This window comes from Carlito syrichta, unplaced genomic scaffold (genome assembly GCF_000164805.1).
Source record: "Carlito syrichta isolate Samal-C Ts95f unplaced genomic scaffold, Tarsius_syrichta-2.0.1 Scaffold279535, whole genome shotgun sequence".
In the NCBI taxonomy this organism is placed as follows: Eukaryota; Metazoa; Chordata; class Mammalia; order Primates; family Tarsiidae; genus Carlito; species Carlito syrichta.
In genome coordinates, this window is record NW_007223631.1 from 683,741 (window position 1) to 696,121 (window position 12,381).

Sequence of the window (12,381 nt, forward strand, 5' to 3'; positions counted from 1 at the left end):
ATAACTAAAGCTTATTTTAAACACCAAAGTTTAGAAAGTGCAAACATATGTAAATGCAGTGTTTTCAAAGTACATCCCATAGTTCCATCAAATTGCAATGCCCAGGAGTCTCCTAAGATAAGGAGTTTATCTTGCATTTTCACTTGATTCCCCAGATAAGCGTGCTTTTCTAAAGGCTGGGGATTTTTCTGCTTCTCTAGAACTCAACAGCCGGTTAGTCCTCCCAGTCAGCAGATAGAAACCATTCTCTCTTTAATCATTCCCACACCCCCTGGTCTATTACTTGTATAGTCTCTGATCACTGAAAAGGAAGAACAATTGAATGTTGCTATTGCAAACAAAAAAACCATGCTTGTCAAATTGCCTATCATTTGTACAAAGTTGAAAGTCAGTATCTAGATGGGAAAACTGAAGTGTGTTTCACCCTCTATGTTGGAGCAAAGAACTGAGACTTTGTGACAGCTGTAGTTTTCTCTCTGTGTCATTTTATGCACCATTCATTGGTGGAGTTTGCAAAAGTTTGTTATAATTGTTTCCTTCAAGTGAGATTTCTGGGGTGGTCTTTCTGTAGAAAAGTTTCCTTCTATTCTTCTGGATGTCCAGGGAAATAGATTTTGCAATTTTCTTTTTCTTTTCTTCTTCTTCTTCTTTTTTTTTTTCTGTAGAGATGAGGTCTTGCTATGTTGCCCAGGCTGGTCTTGAACTCTTGCCTCAGCCTCCCAAAGTGCTGGGATTACAGTCATGAATGAACCACCATGTCTGGCTGCAATTTTCTTTAACAGCCTATACTTGAAGAATTTTCATATTTAGGTATAATCCTAAAGCCCTTTTGTTGAATTTTAAAACTCATTTTTTATGTCCTTAATAGAAATGCTCCAGCTGATCTTTCTCTTTCATACATCAATGTTGATGTATATTATTTCTTATTCAAAAGTGTGGGGCCAAACTCTCTTAGAATAATCCCTCTGAAGGAGAGCTTTCACAAACAAAAGCAATGCACTTTATTATAAATCATGCATGCATAAAAAGTTAATGTGAATTCATAGACTCATTGTGAAATGAGACAGTCCAATCTTTTATACTAAACAATAAGAACACAAGTGCTAGTCTTTTAAAAATAAATAGATTTTACAGCAAAAATACCCACAGACAAATTATGAAAAGTAACTCAATATTTATCTGTCTATTGTTCTAATGCCATTAGGGGAAATCAGAACCCTATGCTTGAGAGAATGAGTGTGTGGGAAAATGAGTATAAAAGCAAGTTATATTTTGAATTGTATGCATTTTATTCTGAATAGAATAATAGTTTTCCAAATGAAAGCAGATCCAAATAAATATAAAATAAAAGACAATCTAGTAAATGCCATTTGTATGTATCACCCAGTCTAGTAGTGGAGATATTTATTTAATGTTTAGGTTCATTTTTGACTGGAATGATTATTACTCAATAGAGTACTTATTTACATTGTCATGTGTAACTAATTATTTTTAAGTTATGAAAGAGAAAGAGAGGCAAGAGGAAAGATTTTTGAAACAGACCCAATCTGCTTACTTCTCTCCTTCTATTATGAAGTGGCATTTTCTGGGCCAGTTTCTCAATCCAGCCACACTGAGCAGATCTGTAGTGAAGAGAGGCTGTGGGGAAGAGAAGGTAGAAAGCCTGAAAGAGTTTCAGAAGATCAGAACAGCTCTGTGGACTTGTGCATCAGAAGCCAGAAACAAAGGCACAAGCATTTGCACTTGAACTCTGCCTAGTTATAGCAGGTAGTATACTTATTTTCCTGTTCAACTATTTCATTTTTAATGGCAATAGCTTGATCTTCCAATTGTTTCAGTTGATCAGCTTTTTCTTGTCTACTTAGGTTCAAATCTTGGATCCTCTTTTCTAAATCTGAAAGAAGAAAAAAAAGAATGATATGTTTCCATTTGATAGCTTCCTCCTGATAGCCACATTATACCAAACATGGGGGGGGGGGTGTCTCTTAAAAATATATTGAGTTTTGTGTTTCGATTCAATGGATAAGACATTATTTCACCAGGCCTTGCAAGGTTTTCATATAAATCAGAGCAAATTGTTATTTTTGTCTAAAAGTTTTTATATCTAATGACATTTGTCAGGGTGAGTCTGTAGTAGGTTAGAAGTCATTAGAAAGGAAAAGATAGATAATAGCATTGACTGAATTTGCTAAAGTGCTATATTTCCAAAAATGTGTTATTATTTTAGCTTCATTTTTAAATGTGTTTTCACTTTAGTGTTTTCCAGTCTTTCAGAGAAAAGGACAGACATTTTCATTTCTTCATTCTTCTTCCCTGATGAAATCAAAGGTCCTAAACAGTAAAAGCAAAGTAATGCCTTCCTTGGCTCCACTTTTATCCATCTGTTGATCCATCAATCCATCTATCCTTTGACCTGTCCATCCATTCACATATTCATTGATCATTTGATAAATATCTGGGAATTCTAGTAAACCTTGAAAAAGAGCCCATAGAGTAGTGGATAGAAGAGGTGTAGAGTGCTACAGTTAACAGTGAGGTCTTTTGACCACCTCTCCTTGGATAGATGTGGAACTTCTGGAAGAAAGAAGGTAAATGTCCCCCTTCACACTTGAATACTGGGCTAGTCTGGAGTAACTGCCAAACTAACATGTGTTCAGAGGAAAGAGATTACTGAAGAAATTTAAAACTATCCTGGGAACAAATATTGACTTAGCTGGTGATGTTTCATATGGAGAAAAGACAATTCAGGGCATGCAATGTAGCTATTTTTATGTATTTGAAGGGCCAGCGTAGGAAAGCAGAGTAAATGTGCTCTTTGTCATTCTGAGGAAATAAAATGAAAACTAGCAAGTCAAGCTCCATGAAAGAAGATTTTTGTCTGAATATAAAGAACTCTCTAGTAGTCATGGCTGTTCGAAGACTAAGGAGCTGCTGTGGATGGTGGTGTGTGTTCTGTCGCTAGAGACTAACAACCATAGGTCATTTGAGATTGAAAAGGGGATTCGACATTGGAAGTATATTTGGACTAAAAGAAAAACACATCCCCGTGTTTCCACTAGGTAAGTTAATATGATTGAGCTGGTTACTCTTCATTCTCTTATTCTCCAGCCTCATTCTCTATCCTGTTTGGTGTTCTAGAAAGCTACCCTCCATGGATGACACCACCCAGCAAACTTGACCTCTGGCTTTCATTCACACTTGGCCAGTGGATGGTGCTGACAAGTGATCAGAGGGTGGGAAGAGTGAGCTGTCTCCAGGATCTGGTTTCTCCATCCGTCAGCTCCAGTTCCTGTGGGGTGGCCTCTTCCATAACTCTCAAGTGTTCACAGGACTCTGGTAACATTCCTGCTTCCCCGGCCCCTGCGGGTCTAGAAATGCCAAGGACTTCTCACTGCTGCTGGTCACCCAGTACTACCATACCCTCAGTTGATTCCCTTAATTCTTATGCATGCTTTGTAGTTCCTCCCATCAAAAAAGTAGAATCTACTTACCCTCCGCCTACCCCCTGCCTGTCAACCTTGGCTGACTTTACAAGTTGTTTTGACCAATGGAAAGTGGAAGAAATGATGTTTCAGGACCTCAGGAACCTTGCATCTTCCTTTTTCACCATGATGCCCTGAAGCTTCATGCTGTGAAACAGCCCGGGATAACAGACCATGCCGAGAGAATACCAGCATCTCAGCCAAGCCCAACCCCTGGCAGATCTGCCCACAGAGCCATCAGCCAACTGCAGCTGCTTGAATAACCTAGGTGAGACCTGCAGAAGAACCACCCAGGCAGCCCACAGACAAATAAGAAATGGTGGTTGTTTAAGCCATTACATGTGGGGTGGTTTGTCATACAGTCAATAGATAACTGAGACAACTCCACTTATAAATACATTATCCAGAATTACATCTGAGTCTTCTTTCTGTTTCTTGCGGGAACCCCGACTAACAAGTCCTGTGGAGGGACCTGGGCTGCAGGCTAGGGTCCATTCCCCACTCTCTGGACATTGGTGCTGCCAAGGGTACCTTCTTTGTTTCCCAGGGCCATCCCTTCCTACCAGATGGGAACAGAGCATAGCTCTTATGGTTCCTCCCATCCTCAAGTGGCAGCATGGGGAAGACAGACAAGTCGATGTCTCATTTTTCTGTCTTGTTGAGTTGTGAAAACAGCATTAAAGTGAAAAGAGAAAAAGGAGTAGCCTGAATTATTTTAGACCTCTCTGAGAAGTTCTCTAACTTAAACTTCTCTTCCATTCTAATTTCCGAAACGGAAAATTTTTAGCCAATGGGGATCAGCGGAAACAATTTGGACTCTGACATAAAACACAGGACAGAAATATTCTCCCTAAGTTTTTGCTCCCATAGTAAGGACCAAGAGCTGAGATAATGGAAAGTAATTTTCATGGTATCATCTATAGAATGTAAGGGTTTTTTGTTTTGTTTTGCTTTTTTCTGAATCTTTCCTTGAAAAAAAATCAAGGAAAATGCTTAAAAATGAAAAACAAATACTACCCATAACTCTGCTGCTTTGAAAAAAATTGTGTAAATGTAAAAAGCAACGATTTCCCCTCTACTCCCACTACCTCCCCAGGGAGAACAAACGTTAGCAGTTTGGTATGTCTTTTTCTTGACTTTGAGCCATATTGATGTTGCATTTTCAGTTTTTTCATGTCATAGTGATGATATAAGTGGTCATAAGGCCAAGGCTCATTTTATAACAAGTATTTATAAGTGAGGTCTTTTGGTAATTTTAATATTTGGAGAGTTATTTACATTTCTAATGAATACAATTAGTTTTAAAGTCTGGGGAGACAATAAATACAACCAAGAGTAAACCTATACACTCATATTTGCTATTTCTCGATAGTTTAGAGGTAGTTGAGGACATGATTTTCCAGAAAAGTCATAAATATCCATTGTGGAAAAATTATGGAAACTTTCTGATTTCACCTATTCTATTTTTTTTTTTTTTTTGAGTTGGAGTCTCACTCTGACGCCCAGACTGGAGTGCAGTGGCCGCTCCCGGTCACTGCAGCCTTGACCTACTGGGGCTCTGGTGATCCTTCCGCCTCAGCCTTCCAAGCAGCTGGAATTACAGGTGCGCGCTATCATGCCCAGCTCAATTTTTGATTTATTGTAGAGATGAGGTCTAACCAAGTTGTCCAGGTGGGTCTCTAACCCATGGGCTCAGGCAATTCACTCACCTCAGCTTCCCAAGGCACGGAATTACAGGCTGAGCCACTGAGCCCGGCTGATTTCACCTATTCTATGTTTGCTCACTTTATCATCAAAATGTGGAATCAAAATATCCACTTTAATAAAAACCCTTCTCTAAGTGGGACCTCATCAAACTGACAAGCTTCTACAAAGTCAAAGAAGCCATCAAGAAAGTAGGGAGACAGCACACAGACTGGGAAAAAATATTTGCCAACTGTATATCTGACAAAGACCTAACATCTAGGATCTATAAGTAACTGAAACGTGCTGAAAAGAAAAAAACAAACAGTCCTGTTACAAAGTAGGTAAAAGATATGAATAGACATTTCTCAAAAGAAGACATATGAGCAACCAGCAGATACATTAAAAAATACTCAGTTTCACTAGTCAGCAAAGAAATGAAAATTAAAACCACACTGAGATACCACCTAACTCTAGTCAGGATGGCCAGCATCAATAACTCAAAAAACAACAGATGCTGGAGAGGATGTGGGGGAAAGGGAATACTTCTGCATTGTTTTTGGGAGTGTAAACTAGTACAACCTTTGTGGAAAACAGTTTGACTACTCCTAAAAGATCTAAATATCAAACTTCCATACAACCCAGCAATCCCCCTTCTGGGAATATACCTGGAGGAACTCAAGTCACTCTGTGTAAAAGATACCTACATGCACATGTTTATTGCAGTGGAATATTACACAGCCATAAAGAAGGATAAAATTATGAACTTTGCAGCAACTTGGATGGACTTAGAGTCTATAACACTGAGTGATCTATTGCAGAAGCAAAGAACTGAGTGCCACAGGTTCTCATTCATAAGTGGACCTTGAACAATTATCATAAAGCAATAAGAAAGGTATTAACAGTAGTGGGAAACTGCGGGGGGAGGGCACACTTCATCAACAAGGTTATCTGCATTATGAACATTTGTATACCTAACCCTGAATTGTACCCCACATCAATCTTCCTCCCTTTCTCCCTCCCTCCTTCCCTTCCATCCTTCCTTTCTTTATTGAGTTGGAGTCTCACTCTGGAGTCTCACTCTGTTGCCCAGGCTGGAGTGCAGTGGCACGCTCACTGCCAACCCAGCATTGACCTGCTGGGCTCCAGTGATCCTTCCACCTCAGCCTTCCAAGCAGCTAGAACTACAGGCACGCACTACTACTACTACATGCCCAGCTAATTTTTGATTTATTGTAAAGATGAGGTCTTGCCAAGTTGCCTGGGCTGGTCTCGAACCCGTGAGCTCAGGCCATCCTCAGTCTCCCAGAGTGCTGGGATTACAGGCTGAGCCACCAAGCCCAGTCACATCTTTAAAATAAAAAAATAAAAATAAAAAAAAAACAAAACAAGAAATAACAAACAAAACAAAATAAAACCCCTTGTGTAAATATGATTCCTTCTGGATTGCTATCCAAAGATCTGTGCTAGATGACCTACTGCTTTAGAGTCTAGATCATACTGACCCCAAAAGAGTTATTTGCACGAGAGGAAAAATAAAAAAGAAAGGTTACCACAAGGTTTCTCAATCTTGGCACTATTGTCATTTGAGAGAGGATAATTGTTTGTCATGGGGAGCTATCCTGTGCATTGTAGGATACTCAGCACCATCTCTGGACTCTTCTCACTACATGCTGGTAGTACCTTCCAGGGTGACAGCAAAAATGTCTTCAGATATCTCACCTCCAGTTGAGAACATTGAGTTAGGAAAAAGGACATTCAAGGCGACCAAAGGAAATCTCAGTTTGTTTTGATTAATGCAGGACAGTTGCTTATTAATATACTTATATATTTCTAGGAAAATCGATGCAAGAGGTTTGTTACTTCCTTGTACCCCAAACACAACATGAATTCCTATTTCCTCAGTGGATTCATATGTGGTCAAACTGTGTTAAGGATAAATTAAAGTTGGTATAAATTCTACTAGTAAGGTAAAGTACTATGATACTGCTGTCAAATTGGCAGAGTGGGTTAAAGAATAGTTACCTGTTATTCTTCTTAGCTTGTCCTCTGTATCTCCAGCCAGTTTTTCTGCAGCGTCTTTTAGCTGTTTAACTCTTCCTAATGTCTCCTTTGTCAGTCCTGAAGAGCTTGTCTTATATTGAAGAAGAGCATGTTGTTTTTTCAGCTCAACAAACTCCTGTAGCAGAACAACATTCCCATCACCAGAAAGTATTTAAAGCGTGTACATATGCATGATGATTCTCCTATTGCCATAAATAAAGGGAATACAGCAGAAGCCACAATCTAGTTAATATGCTTGAGTCACTCTGATGTTTCCAACAGGCTTTTTTATTTCCCCCAACTGAGCATATTTGTTTTTTCAGGTTGAAAAAAAAACAACTCAGTTTCATTAAAAATAAAACCTTGTCACAAAGTATCAATCACTATTACATGTTAAGGCAACTACTTATGAGGCACTAATTGTTCACTCTGTACTGTGTTAGGGTGGAAGATACAGAAGTCAGAAATGACGTAATCCTGTCCTTGACAAATCCCTGGTTCAGTTGGGTCAATCAGTTGTACATGTAAAACGAAGGACAGAGTGAGTGATGGAGATTTAGAAGCAGCAAGGATGCATTATTTGGTTGGCAAAAAAGTAAGAGAGAAATGAGACAGGAAGGGAAGTAGAAATGTTTGTATGAAGATCTCCTTTGAAAATAGAATGGAACTCTTTGGGTTAGCCCGTGTGGTTGACAACGCAGAAGGTTAAGCAGACCCAGAAATAAAATATGGAAGTGACAAGAGGATGAGTAGAAAGTACCTTCCTCAAACTCTGTTCCACAGAGAATGTTCTCAACTCCCAAGTCAGTGGAAAATTTACCCGCACATTAGGAATTAAAAGTAAGAAAACAGACCAATCGTAAAAACACTAACATTTTTCTTTTGTTTAAGCCATTATATTCATGTGACCAACCAACGATTTCTTGATAAGAAAATGAGTTGATAGCTTCTTTCAGCAACCTAAATTAATGGGCCACTTTCTACAACCATTTAATTAACTCACTCTGATTTTTGTAACCTGATCTAGTCTTTTTGGCAGGTGACTTTCATTTATTGTTTTTTAAAATACGTAACATGATTGAATCAAAGTAAAGGACAGATACATACAATATAGATAAAAGACACAAATTATGGAAGTTTGGAAGCAAATTTGATTTATGGACTATTTGACCCAGACACAAAGAATAATAGGCCGAGTAGATGGGAGAGGAAACAGTTCAACTTGATTGGGCCAGGGACTTCTGCTTTCCACGAAGACAGCCTTGTGCTACACAAGATCTTTTGTGCATCGGAATCTCTACAACATATACCACTGACTCATGGACCACTCCTAAAGGAAATGCTGAGAAATGGCATACAAATGTGGGGTGAAAGGACTGCCTTTCAAAGAAGCTCTGCTTGTCTGCTCTCAATGGCAGTGGTAGGAATAATGACCTTCTCTGCGTTCCCAGCCTGGTGTTGGGCAGATTCAGCCTGAACTCTCGCACTGACAGCTTGCTCTTGATTACTTTGCAGCTTGGTCCGTAGCAAGGAAAGTCCATTTTCCAGCTCTGACTGCGGCTTTGCTAAGTCCAGTTCATTTTTCATGTTTTTGGCTTGGTTTTCAGCCTGTTATTGATTTAAAGAAAAGAAAGAATAAAAAAATCTCTTTATGAAACAAACAAGAAATTAAATTATATAGTAATCCCTCAAAAAAAAAATAAGCTGGATGTAAAGGATGAGAAAATAGTACCTTGCTTTTTCTGTTGCATTTATAAAAATGTTATAATAAAATATTAAAGACACACAAAAGGGTCTAAATAATATAACATATACTTATGTACCCACCAACCAATTTAAGAATAAAGCATGGGCCAGGCATGATGGTTTATACCTATAATCCTATTCACATGGCCACCACGGACTTAACTTGCGGGGCTCAGGTGATCCTTATGCCCCAGCTTTACAAGTAGCTGGAACCACAGGCATGCACCACTATGCCTAGCTAGTTTTTTTTATTTATTGTTGAGACGAGATCTCGCCAAGTTGCCCAGGCTGGCCTTGAACCCCCGGGCTCAGGTAATTCTCTTGCCTTCATCTCCCAAAATGCTGGGATTATAGGCGTGAGCCACGACGCCCAGCTTGTGCCAGTTATTTAAAGTAATCTATATAGCTCTAGTTCATTCATTTTTTTAAACCAATTTAAAGTATTCAATTTTTGAATATACAACAATTTATTTTTCTATTCTCCAGCTGTTATAGGGCTCTAATATTTTCCCGTTGCAAATAATAATAGTATTTTATATGTGTTTCTCATTCCAGTGACTCTATTGATCATATCTAAAAGTCCCATTTGAATATTTTTCCAATAAAACTAGTTACTTGTTAGCTCTTGTTTTTTGTTGGCCATGCTTTCATACCTTCCTGGGTTTTTTTAAACATAGTAAATATTCTTATTTTATATTCTATATCCAATAATAATCCACTGTCTCTTGCATCCTGATTCTATTGCTCATTATTTTTGATGGCTTTTGTTTTAGACAGTTTGTTTCTTTATGTGTTTGGGATAAATTCTTAAAGACTAGTTTCTAAGGTTCTATAAATCTCCTTTGGAGGGGATTTTTGTTTACTTCTTTTAGGCACGTGCTACCAACTCAGAACTATTTCAAGTGACACTTTTTTTTTAGCTTGGGTGTTGTGAATTCTAGTCTTAAGCTTCTGTGAGAGCCAGCTCGTGGTTAGCAAATCTTAATGGAGACTTTGCTTCCTCTACCCAGAGGCAAGTTTCTCTATTGGCTCTGTGTGTGTGTGTGTGTGTGTGTGTGTGTGTGTGTGTGTGTGTGTGCGCGCGCGTGTTAGTTTAACATTTCATTGAGGGTTTTGATTTTTGGGGTCCCAACTCTGCACTGCAGTCTTGTTCCACCTTGCACGAGCTTTGTTTTCTGGCTGTGATGCATGGTAATCATTAAAACCCAAAGGTCTAATGTACCAGGGGTTGGCAGATACCCACTACCTGCTGTCAGGTCAGTGCTTAATTACCTCGAGAGTCATGCTTTCTCGTCATTCTTGGCCTCTTAGGATATCTAAAATCTCTTACTAATTCAGCTGTGCATAAAAAAATTAAATATCCTATCTAACTTTTGAGTTTTTGTTTTGTTTTGTTTTTTTCTGCTAGGGGGATTCCTTAGGGTATTAGTCAGCCATATTTTTAGAAATGGAAGTCCCTACCTGAGCTATAGTATTTGTGGGAGTTTTTCTAGAGCAAAAGCCTGCAATTTTTTTCTATAAAGAATCAGATAGTAAATATTTTACACCTCGTGATCCCTATAGTCTCTGGTGCAACTATTCAGCTCTGCACATTGTAGTGCATAAGTATCCATGAATAATATGACCTGTGACCGCCTAGAAGGGGAAAACCTGGGGGCCTTCTTTTTTTGCCATCCTATATATGCAACCTCTTCATATCCAACCCTTTTCTTTTTTGGTACATTACTTCCTGTTCTTTCACTCTCTGTTTTTTCTCTGAAGTTGCATGTATAGCTATATAAAACACAGCTGAAGAATAGAGACTAATTTACAAGTTTTAAGGAAGGGGACATGACAGAGGATGGAGCCATGGAGCAACAGACTTGACACCCTGGGATTAGGGCCTGGGGAGCTCCAGGCTTTTTCTCTCTGGGCCCTCACATGGATTTAATGTGGTCTTCCTTCCACGAACTCTGAGTGCAACATGTTCCTTTGGATGAGATATTCTTTCAGCTTTAAGATATTCTGAAGAGATTTCATGCAAATTTAGTTAAAAAATTCCTGTGGCAATTAACTCTATTTCTTTGGTTTGTGAGTTTTAAAAAATATATTCCTTTCCTGGTATCAAAAGGGATAAGCTCTGGCCTCATATCTACCATTAATTAGCTGTATGACCTTAGGCAAGTCACTTAACCTCCCTGAATCTCAATTTCCCCATTTACAAGCTGGTGGTAGCACTTGCCTTGGTATGAACCTAAAATTGGATGCAATTGATAAAATGATTTGGGGAGGGGCATGGTAGAACATTAAATAGGCGGTTTCTCTTGCCCAAGCCAGCTCGGGCATGTCTCCCACTAATAAACTTTGTTTCAAAACTTAAAAAAAAGGACCATTAAATAAATGCATAAAACTGCCAACATTAATGAAGCAGTACTACAAACATTAATATAGAATTGTAATTAAATGCATAATCCTACCAAAATCTTAATTTTAGCCTCATGTAATCCCATCAGAAAGATAAGGCTAGCATGACTTTGACATACATTAAAATTACTGTGCTGTTTCTGCCCTTAAAATCTATTTCAAGTTAGTTTCTAAGAAGACAGGGACATACCTGCAGCACATTCTTTTTTATTTTTGTTATCTCAGCAGTCAGCTGTGTGATAGTAGAGTTAGCCCACCCTTGAGTGATCTGAGCTTGTTGCAACTTGTTCAACATTTTGTCAAGATTTGATAGAACATTTTCTGCTTTCCTAAGGTAAGATATTAACATATCAGATTAGATAAATATACAATTATTCATTTATTTCACCTTAAGAAATTTCATTCGACTCAACCAAAAACTTTACTGATTTATAAAGTAAATTTAAATTAGTCTTGAGTAAAAGAGCTGAAGTTTTCATTTTGATAAATAGGTATATTTAAATACCAGTACACACACACACACACACACACACACACACACACACACACACACGTCCAGTAGAGACAGACTTCACCACGTGTGGAAATTAAGGATATAGGTCTTGTTTCTTTTTGATTTGTCAAAAACAGAGAGGTTTTTAGAGCATATAACTGTCAGTCTTTGCACGTAAAAACCATCCACAGCCAATTCCAGTTCCCTAATTTTTCAAATGTAAGCACTGTTTTCTAAATGTTTATTGGAGTGAGGGGTGGGAGAGTCAAGAAGCCCCACAGAGAGAAAAGAGAGGACTAAAGGGCCTGCATTTTCAGGCTGTGTTTATTCAGGGTTATTTAAGCTTCACTGACATTCCAGCCACTCAGGGGCCCAGTCAGAGGTTAAAATCACAAGCATTCCAAGTGATACAGTCAGTTTTGCAGAAAGGAGCTTACCTAAAGTTGACATTCACCAGATACTTAGATCTATGGACTCAAAACCACCATGCGAAGAAGGCACCGAGAGAGTGAAGTATTAGACCTTTGCAGA

The 12,381-nt window shown here is 38.5% G+C and overlaps 1 protein-coding gene across 2 annotated transcripts in view; it reads right to left on the reverse strand.

Annotated features, from left to right (window-relative positions):
• Positions 1 to 1,269: 1,269 nt before the first annotated feature.
• Positions 1,270 to 12,381, reverse strand: part of LAMB4 (laminin subunit beta 4) — a 114,699-nt gene continuing 103,587 nt past the window's right edge. Inside the window, exons 31-34 of one of the 2 annotated variants that reach the window (XR_002481624.1) lie at positions 11,548 to 11,686; positions 8,643 to 8,816; positions 7,191 to 7,344; positions 1,270 to 1,894 (exon numbers count right to left, since the gene is read on the reverse strand). Coding sequence is in view for 1 of the 2 variants with exons in the window: in XM_008052513.2 (XP_008050704.1) it covers positions 1,755 to 1,894; positions 7,191 to 7,344; positions 8,643 to 8,816; positions 11,548 to 11,686 (607 nt within the window). In the remaining variant the exon portion in view is untranslated. The remainder of the gene's footprint in view (positions 1,895 to 7,190; positions 7,345 to 8,642; positions 8,817 to 11,547; positions 11,687 to 12,381) is intronic. The other variant, XM_008052513.2, reaches the window with a different exon arrangement.